Source organism: Ranitomeya variabilis, chromosome 1, assembly GCF_051348905.1.
Source record: "Ranitomeya variabilis isolate aRanVar5 chromosome 1, aRanVar5.hap1, whole genome shotgun sequence".
In the NCBI taxonomy this organism is placed as follows: domain Eukaryota; kingdom Metazoa; phylum Chordata; class Amphibia; order Anura; family Dendrobatidae; genus Ranitomeya; species Ranitomeya variabilis.
The window spans coordinates 1,100,407,890-1,100,428,633 of NC_135232.1; the positions used below are offsets into that span (position 1 = coordinate 1,100,407,890).

The window sequence follows — 20,744 nt, forward strand, 5'->3', positions numbered from 1 at the left end:
ATTTTGGGCCCAGTCCATGTAATGGCTTTTGATGTTGGGTCAAGCGCTCGGTATAATCTGCGACGATTACCGTATGTGGACTTCACATCTGCAGACTTGTGATGTAAATGGAAAATGAAGTACACCCCACCAGAATAATAATAAGGGGACACACGTACATAAAAGACCGCCCAGAGGTCTGCAAAGTAGGGAATGGATATTTTTCCAAAGCCACCACTAGGAGGAGCTCACTTCAGAGATTTGCAGCATACAGAGCTCCCTCTAGTGGTGGCTGTTGGCAGACAGTTTCATAATTTTGCATCGTCAAGGAAAGCAGGGTTTTCTTTTTTTCCTGGGCCAAATGAGGCCGATTTATCAATATATTGATAGAAAAGTTAATTAAATGTAGTAAATATGTTGTTTCTTAGGTCTCCAAATATCAGATAATATATAATGTCTCCTTTATTTTCCTTTTGTTGCAGGTGATGAAAGAAGCATGTAGTAGTTTCGGTGGGACTGTGGACTCAGATGGACACTCTTCAAGTTCTCCCGTGCCAAAGACGGAAATAGAAAAGGTATTTAATTTATAATCTGATTTTATTATATTCGTAATGTTTCTGGGGAATAACATTTTAAAGGGGGTTGTACGGTGAAAATTAAATTCTCCTATCTGCAGAACTTGTTTAGAAAGGACAATCCCTGCATGCAGCCACCACTAGGGGGAGCTTAGAAGCCAAGTGCAAGCAGTCTACATAGTGAGCTCCCTCTAGTGGTGGCAGCAGGCAGACAGAATTGTATAAACCATGTGGGTGCAGATCTGGAGTAGTAAATAAGCTGATTGCAGGCGCCTTTATATATACATTTTCTGCTTTCTTTCACTCAGAAATTGACAGAGAGGCCAAGCTCAGATGGAGAGTGTAATGTGGAGAATGGCACAGCAGCGGTCAATGGCAAGGAGCCCGGTATGTACATAATTTTATCACCTCATAAGCTTAAAGGGACACGTGTGCTCACATTGGACAGTGCTAGGCACAGAGATTGACCGATATCAAGGACAGAGAGACCAATCGGTAGATTTACCCATGTAACGCAGTCTGTTTCAGTGTAGCCTGGCTTTGTCTTTATATAGGTCCTGTCCATATCTATAATTTCATCCTAACAGTCTCTTCTCTTAAAGGGAGTCTGTCAGTAGGATCAACCCTCCTAAGCCATCTATATGGACATGCAGATCATAGAAAGACGAATAAAATGATACCTTGATATCTGTGATCCAATGTCTTATTCCAGAGATATCCACATTTTTCTTAATATGTAAATGAGCTGTTAAGATCTATGGGCCGGACATAGATCTCCTTGAGAATCGGCCTCCAGAGGTTACTTTAAAGGAAAGGAGGAGTTACCAGTGTGAGACTTGTAGATCAGGAGAGCAGCCGATCAGTCATTACATGTCTCACACTGATAACACCCCTTCAAGTTTAAAATAAAAGATTAGTGTCCCGCCCATAGATCCTAACCGCTCATTTACATAGTCATGAAAACATGGATTTCTCTGGAATAAGACATCGGATCACAGATATCAAGGTGTCGTTTTATTCAGCTTCCTATGACCTACATGCCCATATAGGCGGCTCAGGAGATTCTTACACTGACCGATTCCCTTTAAAGTTGCCACCCTGGAGATCAGTTGATCTCCTTCATTTTGTGTCATTGAAGAATATTAGTAACCTTTCCCCAGCCTGAATGGCTGATAACAGTATACATTAGAGATGAGCGAATCAGTTTTCAGAACCCCGGTCCAGCGGCCAGGTCAGGGCTTCGTAGCTTATGATTGGGGATTTAGTAAAAGCCACTGAATGGTACATGCTCCTCAGTAGAGCGGACACCCACCAATCAGATATTTTTGGCCATTATTTTTTCAAGTCCTAGTTGGCCTCCTTGAAAAAAAAAGAAAATTCACATGTAAAGCATGTAGTCCTTTTGTTTTTTTGGCCACGCTATAAGAATGTATGCATTGTGGTGATTTATAGGAGATGGCTTCCCCTTATCTCCTCTGTGTAGACCACCCGGCATCCTTACAGCTGTATACTTTCTCCTACTGTTATTCTTTACGGAGCATTGACTTCCTGACGGGAGCTGATGTATAACCCTGAGGTTCCCGCATGTCTGACCTCCTCCTCCGGCCAGTCCTGGGGGTGGTGGTTTCCTAATTACCATTAGCCATGGAACTCGGAACTAGATTACGGAATATCAGAACTGGTTACCGTATTGAAAATCATTGATGACATATGATAACTTAGTTGCATAATTTGTAAATGGAAGGGGATCTTTAGCCAGATTTCACCATACAAACTGCATTACATTATTAAATGGATTTCTTAGACCTGATGAGGCTGGTATAATTACGTTGAAAATCCACCTCCAAAAAGGATGTATAATCCCGATATTGAGATCAACCTTTTATGAATCCTCTTAGTTCCATAAAACGCTCAGGCAGGGAAAAGTTTTGCAGCAATACATTTTCAGTAAGTAAATACATCAAGACCATCAGGTCTAAGACATCTATTTTATAATGTGTGCAGTTTGAAGTATGAAATCTGGTGACAGATCCCCCTGCCATTGGCCGATCACAATCAGTCCCGATGCCCCCGTACACATACATGTTCAGCTTGGCAGTGTGCGTGTGTTACATTGGGGAGAAGGTAGTCATCCGCTGTCAGTCACCTCATGCCTAGTCTCCCATCATCTGTCAGGGAGGGCTTGTAGGCCCCCCAAATACATTGTTATTGACTGGCCCCTCATATAGCACCACGGTGGTCTGTCTCTTCTCTAATATGTATGGGGGAATTAAACTTTAAAAGGGATGACAATCACCTATTCACATCCTCGTGCGCCCTGCTTTGTTGAGAACCCAGTTATATGAATTAAAGGGGTTTTCCATACTGAGGGCATATCTTAAGGATAGGTTTTTCATTTCACCGACATCCGGTACCCACCGCCAAACAACTGGGTCTTCCTCACCCTCCCAGGGTCCAGAGTTGAGTCTCCACCGCTGCTCCCGGTGTCTGTAATTGTCTGCAGCGCTGATGTCACTTTGACAGCGCTGCAGCTACAGTAATAATTGAGTTCAGCGGCTCCACTTGAGTTGATAACACGAGCCTCTTGGAGTTGTCGACTTGCAGCTCTGCAGACATTAAGAATCACAGAAATCGGTGGTGGAGACTCAGCGCTGGACCCTTGGAGGGTGAGCAAAGGGCAGTTTCTTTTTATAAAAACAAAAGCTGGGGGACAGATGTTTTCTGAAGCCAGAAAACCCCTTAAATACTTCTTCTTTTCCAGTCGGTTACGCCACTGATTGAATTTTTCATCTCTCTTAAGCCGTACAATTGCTGCTACCTTAGAACGGATCTCAGAGGGTTCCCTATTGATTTCCTGCTGTCCTTAATCCTGTTGCTGTCAAATCGGCAAACACCCGGCCTTATCTTCTCAGAGGCAGAAGTATGGCCTCGGGAGCAGACAGCAGAGCGGTTACAGGCTCCTCGGAAATGAATGTTGCATTGTCCGCCGTCACCGCATCCATTTATATGTCAGATTGTGGTGGAACATTAATGGGAGAGACTCAAATTAAAGACCCATCAGTGACCCATCGATGGATGATATGTCATCCTTATGTCGCAGTTACACCACCATCACTGTATCCTTAATGTATCTGTAGTATGAAGTAATGGCCTGCCAGAGTTTAAAGGGCACTACCATTATGTAGTCAGCAGAAATTGCCCTTAACTCCCGTCCATAGTGAGCGCGAATTTTGGGTTACGAAAAAAGACTGCACCTCTCCTCATAACTCTAAATTCAACCTTGGTGCCCTTCTAATACATATATTTTTTTTATTTTTTATATTATTTGCATTTACCACTTCTCATAGCCACACTTCTACCTTTCTTGTTCCTGGTGTTTTTTCCTTTGTCATGAAGATATTTTTAGTATAGATTTGTAATCTGCTATGCTGCAGACATAACTTCCCGTGATCGATTCAGAACATGTTCAAATAATAGCCATCTAGACTGCATGTTCTCCATGGAGCTGAAAATGTCATATAAGAATGCAGGGATATAGTAAGTGATTGGCTGCAAGTATAAAAATCCCTTGATGCATACTGCGTGTCTACATTATCTGTCTGTGCTGTGTGTAGATTTTAAAGTGTATTGTATGTTGTGCTCCTGCAAACTGCTCCCCTGCCACCTGCTTGAAAAAACTGACAAAGCTGAGAGAAAGTTATCACAAGCAGGAGGCAGAATCCTATAAATTTGGGGCAGGCCCTTTTCTGTTCCTCATGACTGTGCCCAGTGCATGGAGAAAGGTCCGTAGAGACATGGTTGGGGGTGTTTGGTGTGGAAGCACATGATTAAGACTTTTTGGCCCCACAGAGTCCTGACTTTAGCCCCATCAATCACCCACCTCTGAAGCGGAAATTATGAGCCCGACCTCTCTTCATCTTCCCAACTACAGTGATGGATTTCAATAATTGGTCATTAGTAATTGTCGAAATGTAAATGTTCCTTTTAGTTGTAAATACATACAGTGTATAATAATAGCATGTCATCAGTAGATTCAGTCTGTCCTGGTTAGTGTTCGTTGTGGTCACCATCATGGCCCCCATTAATCACAATGAATGTGACATGGTGTCATTCTTCCTGCATGGTAATACAGAAGGAGCCAAGACGAGCCGGTCACAGACATTCCTCTGGAGTGCGGCATTGCTGGCGGCACACTACTGTCTAATTTTATTTTGTTTTTCATCATTTGTATTGACCCCGCAGTTGTGTGTTTTTTGTGTTGTGGCCATGTGTTTGCCCTGTGATTACAGGTGTATGTGCATCTCATGTGGGTAAAGAGGAATTACTGGCTCTGCCGACCTGTCGATTTTGGTAAACGCCTGCGTTGCCCATGAAATGAATTTAGAACATCTATTTTTTAGGTTCTTTAAGAAATATTAGTTTGTTCCTCTTGTTCTTCCTCTTCGAATTCCCAGTAAATTACTATTACTATTGTCATACACCGTTATAACCGAAAGTGTTGGCACCCTTGAAATTGTTCAACGTTTTATTATTTCCTTGTGTGTATTGGAACAACACAAAAAAGTTTAGGAGAGAAGGCAAATTGGCCATAATTTCACACAAAACCCCCAATAATGTTGACGGATCGTTCGCGCTGGCACTGATGCCCCTGAGACTGTAGGACCATTTGAATTTCTTTAAACCTTGATTGTTGCTGCTTTATCCAGCCTCCGGACTATCCTGCGCTGCAACCTTTCATCAATTTTTCTCTGCCGTCCACGTCCAGGGAGATTCGCTACAGTGCCATGGGTTGTAAACTTCTTGATTATGTTGCACACCATGGGCAAAGGAACATCAAGATCTCTGGAGATGATGAGCTTGTAACCTTGAGATTGTTGATAGTGTTCAACAATTTGGGTTCTCATGTCCTCAGACCATTATCTTCTCCTTTTTCTGTTCTCCATGCTTAGTGTGGCACACACAGACTCACAATGCAAAGATTGAGTCAACTTCTCCCCTTATTATCTGGTTGCAGTTTCAGGTGTGATTTTCATATTGCTCAAACCTGTTACTTGCTACAGGTGAGTTAGAACGAGCATCACATGCTTGAAACAAAGTTGTTTACTCACAATTTTGAAAAGGTGCAATGTAATTAGAAATAATGTCAGTCCTCTGGACTGTCTGGCATTGATTTTGTCGATGACTGATTACCCATGATTGCTGCAGCCAATGGCCTCATCCGTCTATATCAACTTGGACCAATTTTTTTAAATTGGAAATTGCCTTTGCGGTGAATCTTGATGTCTGTGATATACAGGCCGGCCATGGGTCTCCCCACCTGATCTTGGCAGCCTCCTATAGGCCTATGAGGCTTATCAAGTTTGGGTCAGGAGACCTTCAGCCGGAGACCGTATTTCACAACAAATGTCTGAATTCACCCTTAAATCGCACTTCTGAACCCATCGCCCCACAATCCCATTATGGCTTCACTTGGGAGCAAAAGATGATTTGGGCATCATTAGGGCAGTTCCCAAGTTCTCATGGCTAGTGTGGGAGGACAGAATGCACCACAAGACATATACAAGACATTTATGGCATGCCCCTTGCATATACCTTCAATTTTGGGGATTTTGGAAGAAAGCCCCTGGAGAAACGAGGCTTATTGTGCTTTTTGAGTCTGGCAGATCCCATCTGTATACTGTATTTTACACCTTCCATTATCTGTCATAATGTTATTATTTAACCGAACCCATAGCTCTAATGGTGGCTCATGCACTTTAATTCCTTGAGTTGTAGGTCACTCTGTCTACCCCGGGGTACTGTCATTTATTTTTCTTATAGTGGACTAGTCAAGAGGGCATCTACTAGATTAACAAAAGAGATCTTCAAGAGGAAGAAGTGTGAGACACCCTAGTGCCACCACCGGAGGTAGCTAGCCTGTCAGTCGGTGTACGACCCTACATTAAGCCTTGCCACATGATGTTTAGCTAAACCAGTCCTCCAAATGGAAGTGACACCCATCTGTAGACAGTTGTTTTGTGGGATCCTAGATAGTTGGTACTAGAGAGCCACCCTTCTTCCTTTTTGAACGCAAAGATCTGCAAGAGGAAGAAATCTTATTCCCTTGTGCTACCTACTGGAGGTAGCTACCAGGGCTGTGGAGTCGGTAAGCCAAAACTCCGACTCCTCAATTTCCATGACTACGACTCCACCAAAATGGACTCCGACACAGCCCTGGTAGCTACCCTTTAAGTCAAGGTTGACCCTTTAACCAGCCACACCACATGATTTTTAGCCAAAGCAGTTGTCCAAATGGAAGACATCCATCTGCAGACAACTGTTTTGGGAACTCTTGCCTCACATTGGAGCAGAGCAGGATACTGGTTGGCTAGATAGGTGGCACTTAATGAAAAGGAAAATCTCCAGGAGGAAGAACTCTAGCTCCGTAGTGCCTCCTACTGAAGGTACTTACCCTGTGTCAATGTATGACCTTTTAACGAGCCTTAGAACATATTTTTCAAAACCAGTCTTCCAAATGGTAAAGACCTACAGCTGTTTGGGAGGATCTTAGAGAGCCGGTAGAAGAGAGCCACCCTTCTTCCTTCTTGAAGACGAATATCTGCAGGAGGAAGAAATCCAGCTCAAACTTCTAAAGATAGCTGCCCTATAAGTCGATTTATGACCCCCTAATCAGTCATGCCACATGATGTTTATGTAGGATAGCTGCGGAGACACCATCACTTGTTTCTCAACGCAAGCAGTGAATAGCCAGACCTTTCCCCGGGAAGGAACAACCACGGGAAGGGCAACATCCAATAAAGGAAAACATCCAATACAGGAAAACCACCTATGCCAAGCATGGTATCCATCCACAGACACCTGTTTCGGGGTGTTTGCCCCTCATCAGTGTGGAGTAGGAATCTGGCTATTAGGAGCAGTGCCTAGTAAAAGGCTGTGAAGGAACAGATGATTGGCCTCGGGGAGACCAAAACATCCAACACCGCGGAGACACCATCACGTGTTTCTCAACGCAGTGATCCAGAACACTGCTCCCATCCCTTATGGGAAATATGCAAATGCATGTAGGATAGCTGCGGAGACACCATCACGTGTTTCTCAACGCAAGCAGTGAATAGCCAGACCTTTTCCCGGGAAGGAACAACCACGGGAAGGGCAGCATCCAATAAAGGAAAACATCTAATACAGGAAAACCACCTATGCCAAGCATGGTATCCATCCACAGACAGCTGTTTCGGGGTGTTTGCCCCTCATCAGTGTGGAGTAGGAATCTGGCTATTAGGAGCAGTGCCTAGTAAAAGGCTGTGAAGGAACAGATGATTGGCCTCGGGGAGACCAAAACATCCAACATCACTGCTTGCGTTGAGAAACACGTGATGGTGTCTCCGCAGCTATCCTACATGCATTTGCATATTTCCCATAAGGGATGGGGGCAGTGTTCTGGATCACTGCGTTGAGAAACACGTGATGGTGTCTCCGCGGTGTTGGATGTTTTGGTCTCCCCGAGGCCAATCATCTGTTCCTTCACAGCCACATGATATTTAGTCAACCCAGTCTTCCAGATGTAAACAGACACATACCGTATGTAGGCAGCTGTTTCGAGGGATCTTGCCTCTCAGGACCCTTAGCATCGGATACCGGATAGTTAGCCGGCACTAGAGAACCTCCATTCTTCCTTCTTGAAGAGCTAATTTGCTAAGTCTGGCCTTTCCATTTTCTTAGACCTTCTGATGGTCTCCACGAGGAGAGACCGTAAATCCCAAGTCCTAGATTTATAAGAGGGACGTTTTACATTAGATTGATGATTTTCTGATATATCTTCTCAAGAATATGCAGAGGTAGAAGAACAAGTTCACTAAATATTTTGTTGTCCCTTCCCAGTAAAAAGGAAGAAAAGTGGCACAAAAGCCGAAGCTAAAGGTACAGTAACCAAAGTAACGGGGAAGAAAATAACAAAAATAATCGGTCTGGGAAAGAAGAAGCCAAGTACAGATGAGCAGACGTCATCGGCAGAAGAAGATGTTCCAACGTGTGGTAAGACGTGCCGCGTGCTTGATGTCTGATTGTAGGAAGCTGCAGCCATGTTGTCCGCTCTAAACCTTTTTAAATCCGGCTTCTTCTAAGGTTACCTAAATGTCCTGAGCAACAACCGGTGGCGGGAGCGATGGTGCCGGGTCAAAGACCACAAACTCATCTTTCATAAAGACCGGACAGATCTTAAGACGCACATAGTGTCCATACCGCTAAGAGGATGTGAAGTCATCCCAGGACTCGACTCTAAGCATCCGCTGACATTCCGTCTTCTCCGGAACGGACAGGAGGTGGCCGTGCTCGAGGTATGTCTGTCTTGACAGGTTGCTGTTTATTTAAGGGAATCTGTCACCAGAATTCACAATACACATTGCTTAAAAAGATTTTCAGACCAGATGAGGCTGATGCATTTACTGTGAAATTTCCATGTCAGATTGGCTGTATAATCCTGATATAAAAATTAGCTTTTTAGAAGTCCAGCTATAGAGGGAGAGAACTCATGTCTCCAAGCCTCCGTCCACCAACCTGACTGACAACGGCAGCTTATACTGAGCAGTGTGTGATCTCTGCAGCATGGAGGAGGGAAAACGGGGAGCTGTCAATCAGGCAAGGAGTGGGAGATTCAGCAGCTGAGAGTAGTGACACTGAGGAACAGTAATGGACAAACCTGAAAAGTAAAATTTGGGGTCTGTACTGAACACTCACTGTTTGGGCTTGGACTTCTCCAGGAAGTCCGTGTTACTGTTCAGGTTCGGCACCACGAACATCGGGTGTTTCCCGCGCTTTTGGGCAGAAACACCAGCTGCTCTGATCTGCGGTAAGATTATTATCGTCGGTCAGAGCGCCAGCAGATGTGACCGGCGGTAAAAATTTACCTCTGGTTACAGAGGCATCAGTTGATGTGAGTACTACTCCCATCACCTACAGGCTGCTGACGCTAATAACAGTGAGAGCAGGCGTGGCTGATGGGGAGTATTCATCAGCTGGCGCCTGCGTTGTAAATAAATTTTAAAAAAATTACGTTGAGTCTTTATACTTTTGATAACCAGCATGACAAAATTGACAGCTGCGTGCTACAACCCTCAGCTGTCAATATGTATGTATGTATGGCTAGTCATCAAGAATAGAGGGGTCCCCACACCGTTTTTTGACAATCAGCTAAGCTAAAGCAGAGAGCTGGGGGCTTGTGTTCTCAGGCTGGTAAGGGGATTTTCACCACTCCCTCTTCCCCACAGCCTAAAAATAGAGAATCGCAGATGCCCAAGAAATGACCTATCTATTAGTTACGCAAATTCTGGCTCTTTACCTGGCTCTTCTCACTTGCCCTGTAGTGGTGGCAAGTGGAGTTCATATTTGTGGGGGTTGATGTCACCTTTGTATGGCCTGGTGACATCAAGCCCACGGATTACTAATGGAGAGGTGTATCTAAGACACCTATCCATTACTAACCACATAGTCTTATTGTCAGTAGATAAACACCCAGAATAAACTCCTTTATTTGAGATGGAAATACATACCATTTTACAAATTTATTTTAAAATAATAAACAGTTATACTCACCTTACACCCATTCCATTGGATTTTTGAAGTCCATACTCTAGACTCATAACTCTTGTGTGCAGAAGACTTTTCAGTAGTCTCATCATCACATACAGGATTACAATGAGTCAACAACACTGGATCCACCATTTACAATAGGGGATGTCACAGCTCACCTCCTCCCCCTCCTGTACAATGACTGATAGCACCTCTATATACAGTAGATAACACAGGATCCACCATTCATAATAGGTGGTGTCACAGCTCACCTCCTCCTGTACAATGACTGATAGCACCTCTATATACAGTAGATAACACAGGATCCACCATTCACAATAGGTGGTGTCACAGCTCACCACCTCCTCCTGTACAATGACTGATAACACCTCTATATACAGTAGATAACACAGGATCCACCATTCACAATAGGTGATGTCACATCTCACCTCCTCCTCCTGTACAATGTCTGATAACACCTCTATATACAGTAGATAATACAGGATCCACCATTCAGAATAGATGTCACAGCTCACCTCCTCCTCCTTTACAATGACTCATAACACCTATATATACAGTAGATAACACAGGATCCACCATTCACAATAGGTGATGTCACAGCTCACCTCCTCCTGTACAATGACTGATAACACCTCTATATACAGTATACAACACAGGATCCACCATTCACAATAGATGTCACAGCTCACCTCCTCCTCCTGTACAACAATGACTGATAACATCTCTATATACAGTAGATAACACATGATCCATCATTCACAATAGGTGATATCACAGCTCACCTCCTCCTCCTGTACAACAATGACTGATAACATCTCTATATACAGTAGATAACACATTATCCACCATTCACAATAGGTGGTCACAGCTCACCTCCTCCTCCTGTACAATGACCGATAACACCTCTATATACAGTAGATAACACATTATCCACCATTCACAATAGGTGATGTCACAGCTCACCTCCTCTTGTACAATGACTGATAACACCTCTATATACAGTAGATAACACAGGATCCACCATTCACAATAGGTGATGTCACAGCTCACCTCCTCCTCCTGTACAATGACTGATAACACCTCTATATACAGTAGATAACACATTATCCACCATTCACAATAGGTGATGTCACAGCTCACCTCCTCCTCCTGTACAATGACTGATAACACCTCTATATACAGTAGATAACACAGGATCCACCATTCACAATAGGTGATGTCACAGCTCACCTCCTCCTCCTGTACAATGACTGATAACACCTCTATATACAGTAGATAACACATTATCCACCATTCACAATAGGTGATGTCACAGCTCACCTCCTCCTCCTGTACAATGACTGATAACACCTCTATATACAGTAGATAATGTAGATGTCACTTGTAACACTGCTCCTGTATTTGTCCTTAGGCTTCGTCTTCAGAAAACATGGGCAGGTGGATAGGAATCTTACTGGCAGAAACAGGTTCCTCTACAGATCCCGGAGCTCTGCACTACGATTACATCGATGTGGACACCACGGCCAACGTCATCCAGACAGCGAAGCAGTCCTTCTGGTAAGGAGAGAGACCAGACACACACCCAAGGGCTAGGTGTCCGTGCAGCTGCTGGAGTTTGTTACAGTGTGTCAGTGCAGCTTATGGGCTCTACTATTTAGGCAGAATATATATCTGGAATGTTTGCACTCACTGACAGCAAGCAGAGGCGTGTGGTGGGTCGCATGGGTGTTTGATGCCTGGGTATTTTTTCACCTAAGATGCTCTCACATATATTGAAGCTAAAAAGTACACATTTTATGACTGTTTTGTGGGAAGTTGCCAAGTACGACCTTAATTATCCATTTATAAGCTGCTTATGTCTCTTCTTGTTACTTTGGAGGTGATGTGTTTTCTTATAATCCTCCTTCTCTGTCCGGTCTAATTAAGTGTACTTCAGTCGAGCAGGTCAGAACCACAGTTTGGCTTCTTTACCGTGTCCACTCCTGATTTCATTACAACACGATAAAATGAAGATAATTTCCGTCATCTGCCCCAATTATTCATCTCCAAACCAAACACGTATGCGCGGATTCTTTCTCTTCTGCGTATCGCCACCTAGTGGTGCTGTGCGGATTCTCTTCTGCTTAGTGCCACCTAGTTGTGTTCGGATTCTCTTCTGCGTATCGCCACCTAGTGGTGCTGTGCGGATTCTCTTCTGCTTAGTGCCACCTAGTTGTGTTCGGATTCTCTTCTGCTTATCGCCACCTAGTGGTGTTCAGATTCTCTTCTGCTTAGCGCCACCTAGTGGTGTTGTGTGGCTTCTCTTCTGTGCAGTGCCACCTAGTGGTGTTGTGCGGATTCTCTTCTGTGCAGTGCCACCTAGTGGTGTTGTGCGGATTCTCTTCTGTGCAGTGCCACCTAGTGGTGCTGGGCGGATTCTCTTCTGCTTAGTGCCACCTAGTGGTGTTCAGATTCTCTTCTGCTTAGCGCCACCTAGTAGTGTTGTGCGGACTCTTCTGTACGGTGCCACCTAGTGGTGTCGTGCGGATTCTCTTCTGTGCAGTGCCACCTAGTGGTGTTGTGCGGATTCTCTTCTGCTTAGCGCAACCTTGTGGTGTTCTGCTGCTTCTCTTCTGCTTAGCGCCACCTAGTGGTGTTGTGCCGATTCTCTTCTGCTTAGCGCCACCTAGTGGTGTTGTGCGGATTCTCTTCTGCTTAGCGCCACCTAGTGGTGTTGTGCCGATTCTCTTCTGCTTAGCGCCACCTAGTGGTGTTGTGCGGATTCTCTTCTGCTTAGCGCCACCTAGTGGTGTTGTGCGGATTCTCTTCTGCATAGTGCCACCTAGTGGTGTTGTGCGGATTCTCTTCTGCTTAGCGCCACCTAGTGGTGTTGTGCGGATTCTCTTCTGCTTAGCGCCACTTGGTGATGTGCGGATTCTCTTCTGTGCAGCGCCACCTAGTGGTGTTGTGCGGATTCTCTTCTGTGCAGCGCCACCTAGTGGTGTTGTGCGGATTCTCTTCTGTGCAGCGCCACCTAGTGGTGTTGTGCGGATTCTCTTCTGTGCAGCGCCACCTAGTGGTGTTGTGCGGATTCTCTTCTGTGCAGCGCCACCTAGTGGTGTTGTGCGGATTCTCTTTTTTGCATTTACTGACCAATTACTGAGCGTGTGAACGTGGCCTTACATGTGCTGCACATCCTCCTTATATTGATGTGAGTAGGAGGCGGGTGTGCAGTGCCCCGCAGTGGCCTCTACAAGTAGACAGAGCAGCTCCACAACTGAGTATTTCCAGCCGCCAACAGCGGGGGCGCCAGTGTCGGACCCCAGACAATCAGACATTGATGACCTATCCTAAAGGAAGGCCGTCAATGTAAAAGTAGTAGACAACCCCTTTAAAAGGTTGCCCACAAGTACATTAAATATGTCTTCAGGGGTTAGAAATGGCGCCACCATCTGCTTCTGCCTGATATTGCAACTCAACCTCTTTCACTTAATTGGGTTTTCCGGTTTTAGAAAACCTGTCCCTTGGGTCAAATTTGTTTTAAAAAAAACCATGAGAACTGTGCTTCACTCATGCTCCTTCGGTCCCACGCTAAGCCTCTGCTCCCGGTGTCTGCAACTCTGTCACCACGTCAGCAGCGCTGCAGCCAATCTATGAGCTCTGTGGCTCTGCCCGAAACACTCATAGCCGCTGAGCTCTGTGATTGGCTGCAGAGAGTGAGGTCAGTGCTGGACCTGAGGAGGGGGAGTAGATCATATTTATTTTTTCTAAACATCTGCAATACTATGATCAGTCTACAGACAAGCGAGGCGCTCGATGTGACCCTACCACACTGACCGCAGTCATGTACTTGGCCGGAGCTCGGGGTCATGGTGATCATCATCATCTTCTCTTAATGACACTTCTCCTTCCTTGTCGTGGTTTTTCTATTTTTCAGTTTCATGAACAGAAGAGTTATATCCACTAACCCCTATCGTGAAGCCCCCACAAATGGCTACTCCTGCCCCAGCGGAGCGGCCCTCCACTATGACGACGTGCCGTGCATTAATGGACTGGTAAGGAATCGGCAGATGTCCATCTTCTGGTGTCTTTTTTGAAGATACTTTGCACTATGGGGTCCATTACCCCCCAAAGAATGATGCAACAATATTGACCTAATGATGAACATCATAATAAATCAGTGGGGTCTGTCATTGGGGGGGGGGGGGGGGGGGGGGGGGGGGTGGGGTTGAGAAATATCTTGAGGCCTTGCAGGACCCGGCCCTCGCCCTGTAGGACCTGGCCCTGCGAGTATTGCCTTGGATGAGTGCCACAATGCTCCAGCAGGGGATGTCCTGAGGTTTCGGCAGCTGCACCCCCTGGTTATCGTCTCCCTCTCAGGACAATGTCCTCTTTCTCTGCAGATCTGGGGTCTTGGGGTCGATGGCTGACCATATGGCTTTGTGCACTGTGTGTCCCTTGTTTTCTTCTGTCGTCTCCATGTTCCTCTGCCTAATAGTGAAGCTATGTGTGTTTACAGTGGAGGCCGGACGAGGACTATTCCTGTAAGAAGGGAGAAGAGGTGCTCTATGATGAGGCAGATGTGTACGATAACTTACCATCTCCAAAAATCTTTGCACGCAACCTGCCGACCGACAAAAAGCCCAATAGGTTTTCCTCTGAGAAACTTTCTCCTAACCACTACAAATCTCCTGTCTCATCCAGTCTGTCCTGTCCGCCTGTCACTAACAACTCTCCGCCTCTGGGGAGGGCGCCCTCCGGCTCCGCTTCTCAGGTACTGCATGCTCCTTGTGTCTTGTCTGCATGTGTACGGCTGCGTGCTCGGGGCCCGTGCTTCGGGGTAGGTGACGCCTGCTATGATTTTTGGGTGACGTCCTAGGTTTTATTCTTCGTAGTCATGTGTATCCTCATAACTAATTTTTCTCGTTTCTCCCTATATTGGCAAACTAATGCTTGGTAGAGTAACGGAGCATGAAGGAATGGTGGGGGGTTAGGGGTTTAGAGATGGGCACAAAGTTTTGCACCACCCTGGTCTGGAGTTTACTTTGTACTACATGGCAAACTTCTGGGTCCAGCACGTGAATGTCCAAAATCCTAAACACCCGGGTGACAGTGTGACGTCATGTGTGACCTCATCATTACATCATGCGAACTGGACTCCGGTCGAGGGTCCTGCAAGTCTCTTTGCTCCTCTCTTATCTTACCAAATGCAGCCAAGAGGGCTCGAGAGCCTTTGATTAGGGTCCTCATCTCTTTACAAAGAGCACCTCTCCCTCTGGAGGACGCGTCCTGCCCTGCATTACACAGAACACCCAGAATGTTTAATGAGAATCGTGTAATGCTTTATTTGCCCCCTGGAGGCGCTGCAGGAAAACTGCACACTTATTGCCAAGTTTCCCAAAGAATATTCATTTCTCTTATAGCGTGCACAGTTGCAGCCGCCGGCTTCCGGCAGCTGTAAAAAAATAAATTCTACTTACCTTCCTGCTCACCCTTGTTGCATCCCGTTCATTCCGACGCCAGCAGCTCTTTCAGCTGAGCGAACACATGTCCCTGCTCATTAAGGTAATGAATATTCACACCTCTCCACTCCCATAGGTGTGGAGTGAGTATTCATTACCTTAATGAGCGGGCACACTCTCGGTCGGAAGAGCTGCTGGCACTGGAACGAGATGCAGCGAGGGCGTGCAGGGAAGTTGTTAATTTTTTTTTTATGGGAACCATGCATACAAGTATGGGGATAAGGAGCCATGCATACAAGGACAGCGATGGGAGAACATTGCATACAAGGACGGGACGGGGAGCCATGCACACCAGGATAGGGATGAGGGGACAATGCATACAAGGACGGGACAGGGAGCCATGCACACCAGGTTAGGGATGAGGGGACAATGCATACAAGGACGGGACAGGGAGCCATGCACACCAGGTTAGGGATGAGGGGACAATGCATACAAGGATGGGACGGGGAGCCATGCACACCAGGTTAGGCATGAGGGGGACAATGCATACAAGGATGGGACGGGGAGCCATGCACACCAGGTTAGGCATGAGGGGGACAATGCATACAAGGATGGGACGGGGAGCCATGCACACCAGGTTAGGGATGAGGGGACAATGCATACAAGGACGGGACGGGGAGCCATGCACACCAGGTTAGGGATGAGGGGACAATGCATACAAGGATGGGACGGGGAGCCATGCACACCAGGTTAGGGATGAGGGGACAATGCATACAAGGATGGGACGGGGAGCCATGCACACCAGGATAGGGATGAGGGGACAGTGCATACAAGGATGGGATGGGGAGCCATGCACACCAGGTTAGGGATCAGGGGACAATGCCTACAAGGACGGGACGGGGAGCCATGCACACCAGGTTAGGGATGAGGGGACAATGCATACAAGGATGGGATGGGGAGCCATGCACACCAGGATAGGGATGAGGGGACAGTGCATACAAGGACGGGACGGGGAGCCGTGGACACCAGGTTAGGGATGAGGGGACAATGCATACAAGGACGGGACGGGGAGCCATGGACACCAGGTTAGGGATGAGGAGACAATGCATACAAGGATGGGATGGGGAGCCATGCACACCAGGTTAGGGATGAGGGGACAATACATACAAGGATGTGACGAGGAGCCATGCACACCAGGTTGGGGATGAGGGGACAATGCCTACAAGGATGGGACGGGGAGCCATGGACACCAGGATAGGGATGAGGGGACAATGCATACAAGGATGGGACGAGGAGCCTTGCACACCAGGTTGGGGATGAGGGGACAATGCCTACAAGGATGTGATGGGGAGCCATGTACACCAGGATAGGGATGAGGGGACAATGCATACAAGGATGGGACGAGGAGCCTTGCACACCAGGTTAGGGATGAGGGGACAATGCATACAAGGACGGGACGGGGAGCCATGGACACCAGGTTAGGGATGAGGGGACAGTGCATACAAGGACGGGACGGGGAGCCATGGACACCAGGTTAGGGATGAGGGGACTATGAATTCCAGGCTTAAACTCGAATCAGTATATTTTCCCAGTTTTTCGGAGCAAATTTATGTGCCTCGGGTCGGCTTATACTCGAGTTTATACAGTATGTATTTTTTCTATAGTCTCCCCATTTTCAATACACTCTGGCCTTCTGTCTACAGGCTTTTGTATTCCCTCATTAACAAATATTTCCGGCTGAGCTTCGAGCCGTGAGTGCACCGCTCCTTCACCTCTTCTCCAGACGTGAACCTTGCTCCTCTCAGGGGACACTCCATGTTGTCATCAGTCATGGACGGGCGCCTGCCCCTCATTAATGGCCGACATTTCCACTTCTCTGTCCATTCATACACACTTCTTCACGACAGAACGCCTTCTCCATACTGTGCACCAGTCCCTGGATAAATTTCGTCACCATACACGACCTCAGAGCACAAAAACGAATCGCCGTGTGCTGCTCTGTCTTCCATGCAAATCACAAGTCGGGGTCACCATTGTTTTTCGCACCGCGGTCACAAATAAAGCGACCTAACACCATCACACGTGCACCGCAGCGACCGGGGAGACCTCGTAAGGAGTCGCCAATAACACCGCACTGCAAGCAGGAGTTTTCATATAACCAGAGTGCGGCATTGTTTAACTCCTCATAAAAAACACATCTCAGTAGTGAAATATTGGTCAGGGGACATATCGTGGTAAGAAACGTGCGCTGTTCAGTGTTTGGGTCTCCACGGTGCATTCTCAGTGTAGACACCCAGTAGGGTCACAGTTGATAGTAATAAGAAAGTGGATCCGTGTCCTCTGCTGCTTCCAACCATTAACAATGTCAGATCACATCCCGAGGAAAGTGCAGTCTCTGCTCCATATCCCATAATGACTTCCAATTCATTACTTGCATAAATTCATTAAAAGCTTTGTAATTGGACGTCTCTTCTAATCTGCGCAGACCGATATTCTCCCTTGTAACTCCATTATCCTGCACTGGAGCGTAATAATGATGTCCTGATATCCTTAGTGTTACGCTCTGACCAGCAGAGTCGCTCCGATACCCTTGGACGAGAGAACATATACGGCGGTGTGAGCCTTGCCGAATACTGCGATGTACACTGCTCAAAAAAATAAAGGGAACACTTAAAGAACAGAATATAACTCCAAGTAAATCAAACTTCTGTGAAATCAAACTGTCCACTTAGGAAGCAACACTGATTGACAATCAATTTCACATGCTGTTGTGCAAATGGAATAGAGAACAGATGGAAATTATTGGCAATTATCAAGACGCCCTCAATAAAGGAGTGTTCTGCAGGTGGGGACCACAGATCACATCTCAGTACCAATGCTTTATGACTGATGCTTTGGTCACTTTTGAATGTTGGTTGTGCTTTCACACTCGTGGTAGCATGAGACGGACTCTACAACCCACACAAGTGGCTCAGGTAGTGCAGCTCCTCCAGGATGGCACATCAATGCGAGCTGTGGCAGGAAGGTTTGCTGCTTCTGTCAGCGTAGTGTCCAGAGGCTGGAGGCGCTACCAGGAGACAGGCCAATACACCAGGAGACGTGGAGGGGGCCGTAGGAGGGCAACAACCCAGCAGCAGGACCGCTACCTCAGCCTTTGTGCAAGAAGGAACAGGAGGAGCACTGCCAGAGCCCTGCAAAATGACCTCCAGCAGGCCACAAATGTGCATGTGTCTGCACAAACGGTTAGAAACCGACTCCATGAGGATGGTCTGAGTGCCCGACGTCCACAGATGGGGGTTGTGCTCACAGCTCAACACCGTGCAGGATGATTGGCATTTGCCACAGAACACCAGGATTGGCAAATTCGCCACTGGTACCCTGTGCTCTTCACAGATGAAAGCAGGTTCACACTGAGCACATGTGGCAGACGTGACAGAGTCTGGAGACGCCGTGGAGAGCGATCTGCTGCCTGCAACATCCTTCAGCATGACCGGTTTGGCAGTGGGTCAGTAATGGTGTGGGGTGGCATTTCTTTGGAGGACCGCACAGCCCTCCATGTGCTCTCCAGAGGTAGCCTGACTGCCATTAGGTACCGAGATGATATTCTGAGACCCCTTGTGAGACCATATGCTGGTACGGTTGGCCCTGGGTTCCTCCTAATGCAGGACAATGCCAGACCTCATGTGGCTGGAGTGTGTCAGCAGTTACTGCAAGATGAAGGCATTGAAGCTATGGACTGGCCTGCCCGTTCCCCAGACCTGAATCTGATTGAACACATCTGGGACATCATGTCTCGCTCCATCCACCAACGTCACATTGCACCACGGACTGTCCAGGAGTTGGTGGATGCTTTAGTCCAGGTCTGGGAGGAGATCCCTCAGGAGACCATCCACTGCCTCATCAGGAGCATGCCCAGGCATTGTAGGGAGGTCATACAGGCACGTGGAGGCCACACACACTACTGAGCATCATTTCCTTGTCTTGAGGCATTTCCACTGAAGTTGGATCAGCCTGTAACTTCATTTTCCACTTTGATTTTGAGCATCATTCCATCTCCAGACCTCCGTGGGATATTAGTTGTGATTTACGTTGATAATTTTTAGGTTTTATTGTTCTCAATACATTCCACTATGTAATGAATAAAGATTTACAACTGGAATATTTCATTCAGAGATATCTAGGATGTGAGATTTCAGTATTCCCTTTATTTTTTTGAGCAGTGTATATGGTGTCAGATCTGACCAACTTCTGGGAGCAAACCCCCTGCCCCGAAACACGTACATCTCACTCCTATTGGAGGATCCGTGGATCTGAGCTCGGATCGCCATTATGGTGATTATGGAAATAACAGGACACATAGAAATGTTACTGCAAGTGATGAAAAAATGGAAACAAAATTTTGAAAATATCTGGATTTATTGAATATGGGGTATGAATGACACAGACAGAAATCCCAGCACTTACAGCCTTGGCTGCTATCAGTGAGGTTATTAATGGTTGTCTGAGGACACTGCAACCCTGAATGCACTTGGGAAAATCATCAAGATCTGCTGCTGGCAGCTCCTTTTGTAATTACCGACCAATGACGTCCCAGATGTGCTCGATAGGAGATGCTTCAGCCTTGACAGCAAATTTATGCCACGCAGGCTGCTCACAGTATTACGAGCATCATGCGGCCTGCTGCTGGTGAGTAGAAAAAATGCTTCTGTGAGAGAAATGGCCGTATCACTGGTTCCATGTCCGTGCTGAGATTTTGTTTGTTTTTTCCCCTCCCACACAGATTCGGTTAGTGAAATAAATCACTAATCTGCGCTGCCCCATTGAATAACATTGGCCTTTTTTTATTTCACGGACAACACTGGAAACAAAAATAAAGTCGTGTGGCCTAAATGTACCGCCATGGCATCAATGTGCCACCGTGGCCTAAATGTACCGCCGTGGCCTAAATGTGCCGCCATGGCATCAATGTGCCACCGTGGCCTAAATGTGCCGCCATGGCCTGCAGCATCGGGATGGAAGAATAGAAACAACGTTGTCAAATCGGTAGCACGTCTCTCCGCCCTGTGATTTATAGACATACTAAGAAGCCATTTTGTCTTCTCCTTGTTTTCCCTTCCACCTTCCACCCTATATATCCCTGCGCGCTCCTTACTCAGGGGATTCT

The 20,744-nt window shown here is 46.6% G+C and overlaps 1 protein-coding gene across 4 annotated transcripts in view; it reads left to right on the forward strand.

Moving 5' to 3' along the window:
* Nucleotides 1-20,744, forward strand: part of AFAP1 (actin filament associated protein 1) — a 112,717-nt gene that overhangs the window by 85,893 nt on the left and 6,080 nt on the right. For 2 of the 4 annotated variants that reach the window (XM_077280091.1, XM_077280092.1), the window contains exons 7-13: nt 462-554; nt 863-941; nt 8,433-8,585; nt 8,676-8,887; nt 11,551-11,696; nt 14,056-14,173; nt 14,638-14,892. In XM_077280091.1, the coding sequence (XP_077136206.1) occupies nt 462-554; nt 863-941; nt 8,433-8,585; nt 8,676-8,887; nt 11,551-11,696; nt 14,056-14,173; nt 14,638-14,892 (1,056 nt within the window). The remainder of the gene's footprint in view (nt 1-461; nt 555-862; nt 942-8,432; nt 8,586-8,675; nt 8,888-11,550; nt 11,697-14,055; nt 14,174-14,637; nt 14,893-20,744) is intronic. The other 2 variants (XM_077280093.1, XM_077280094.1) reach the window with 1 other exon arrangement.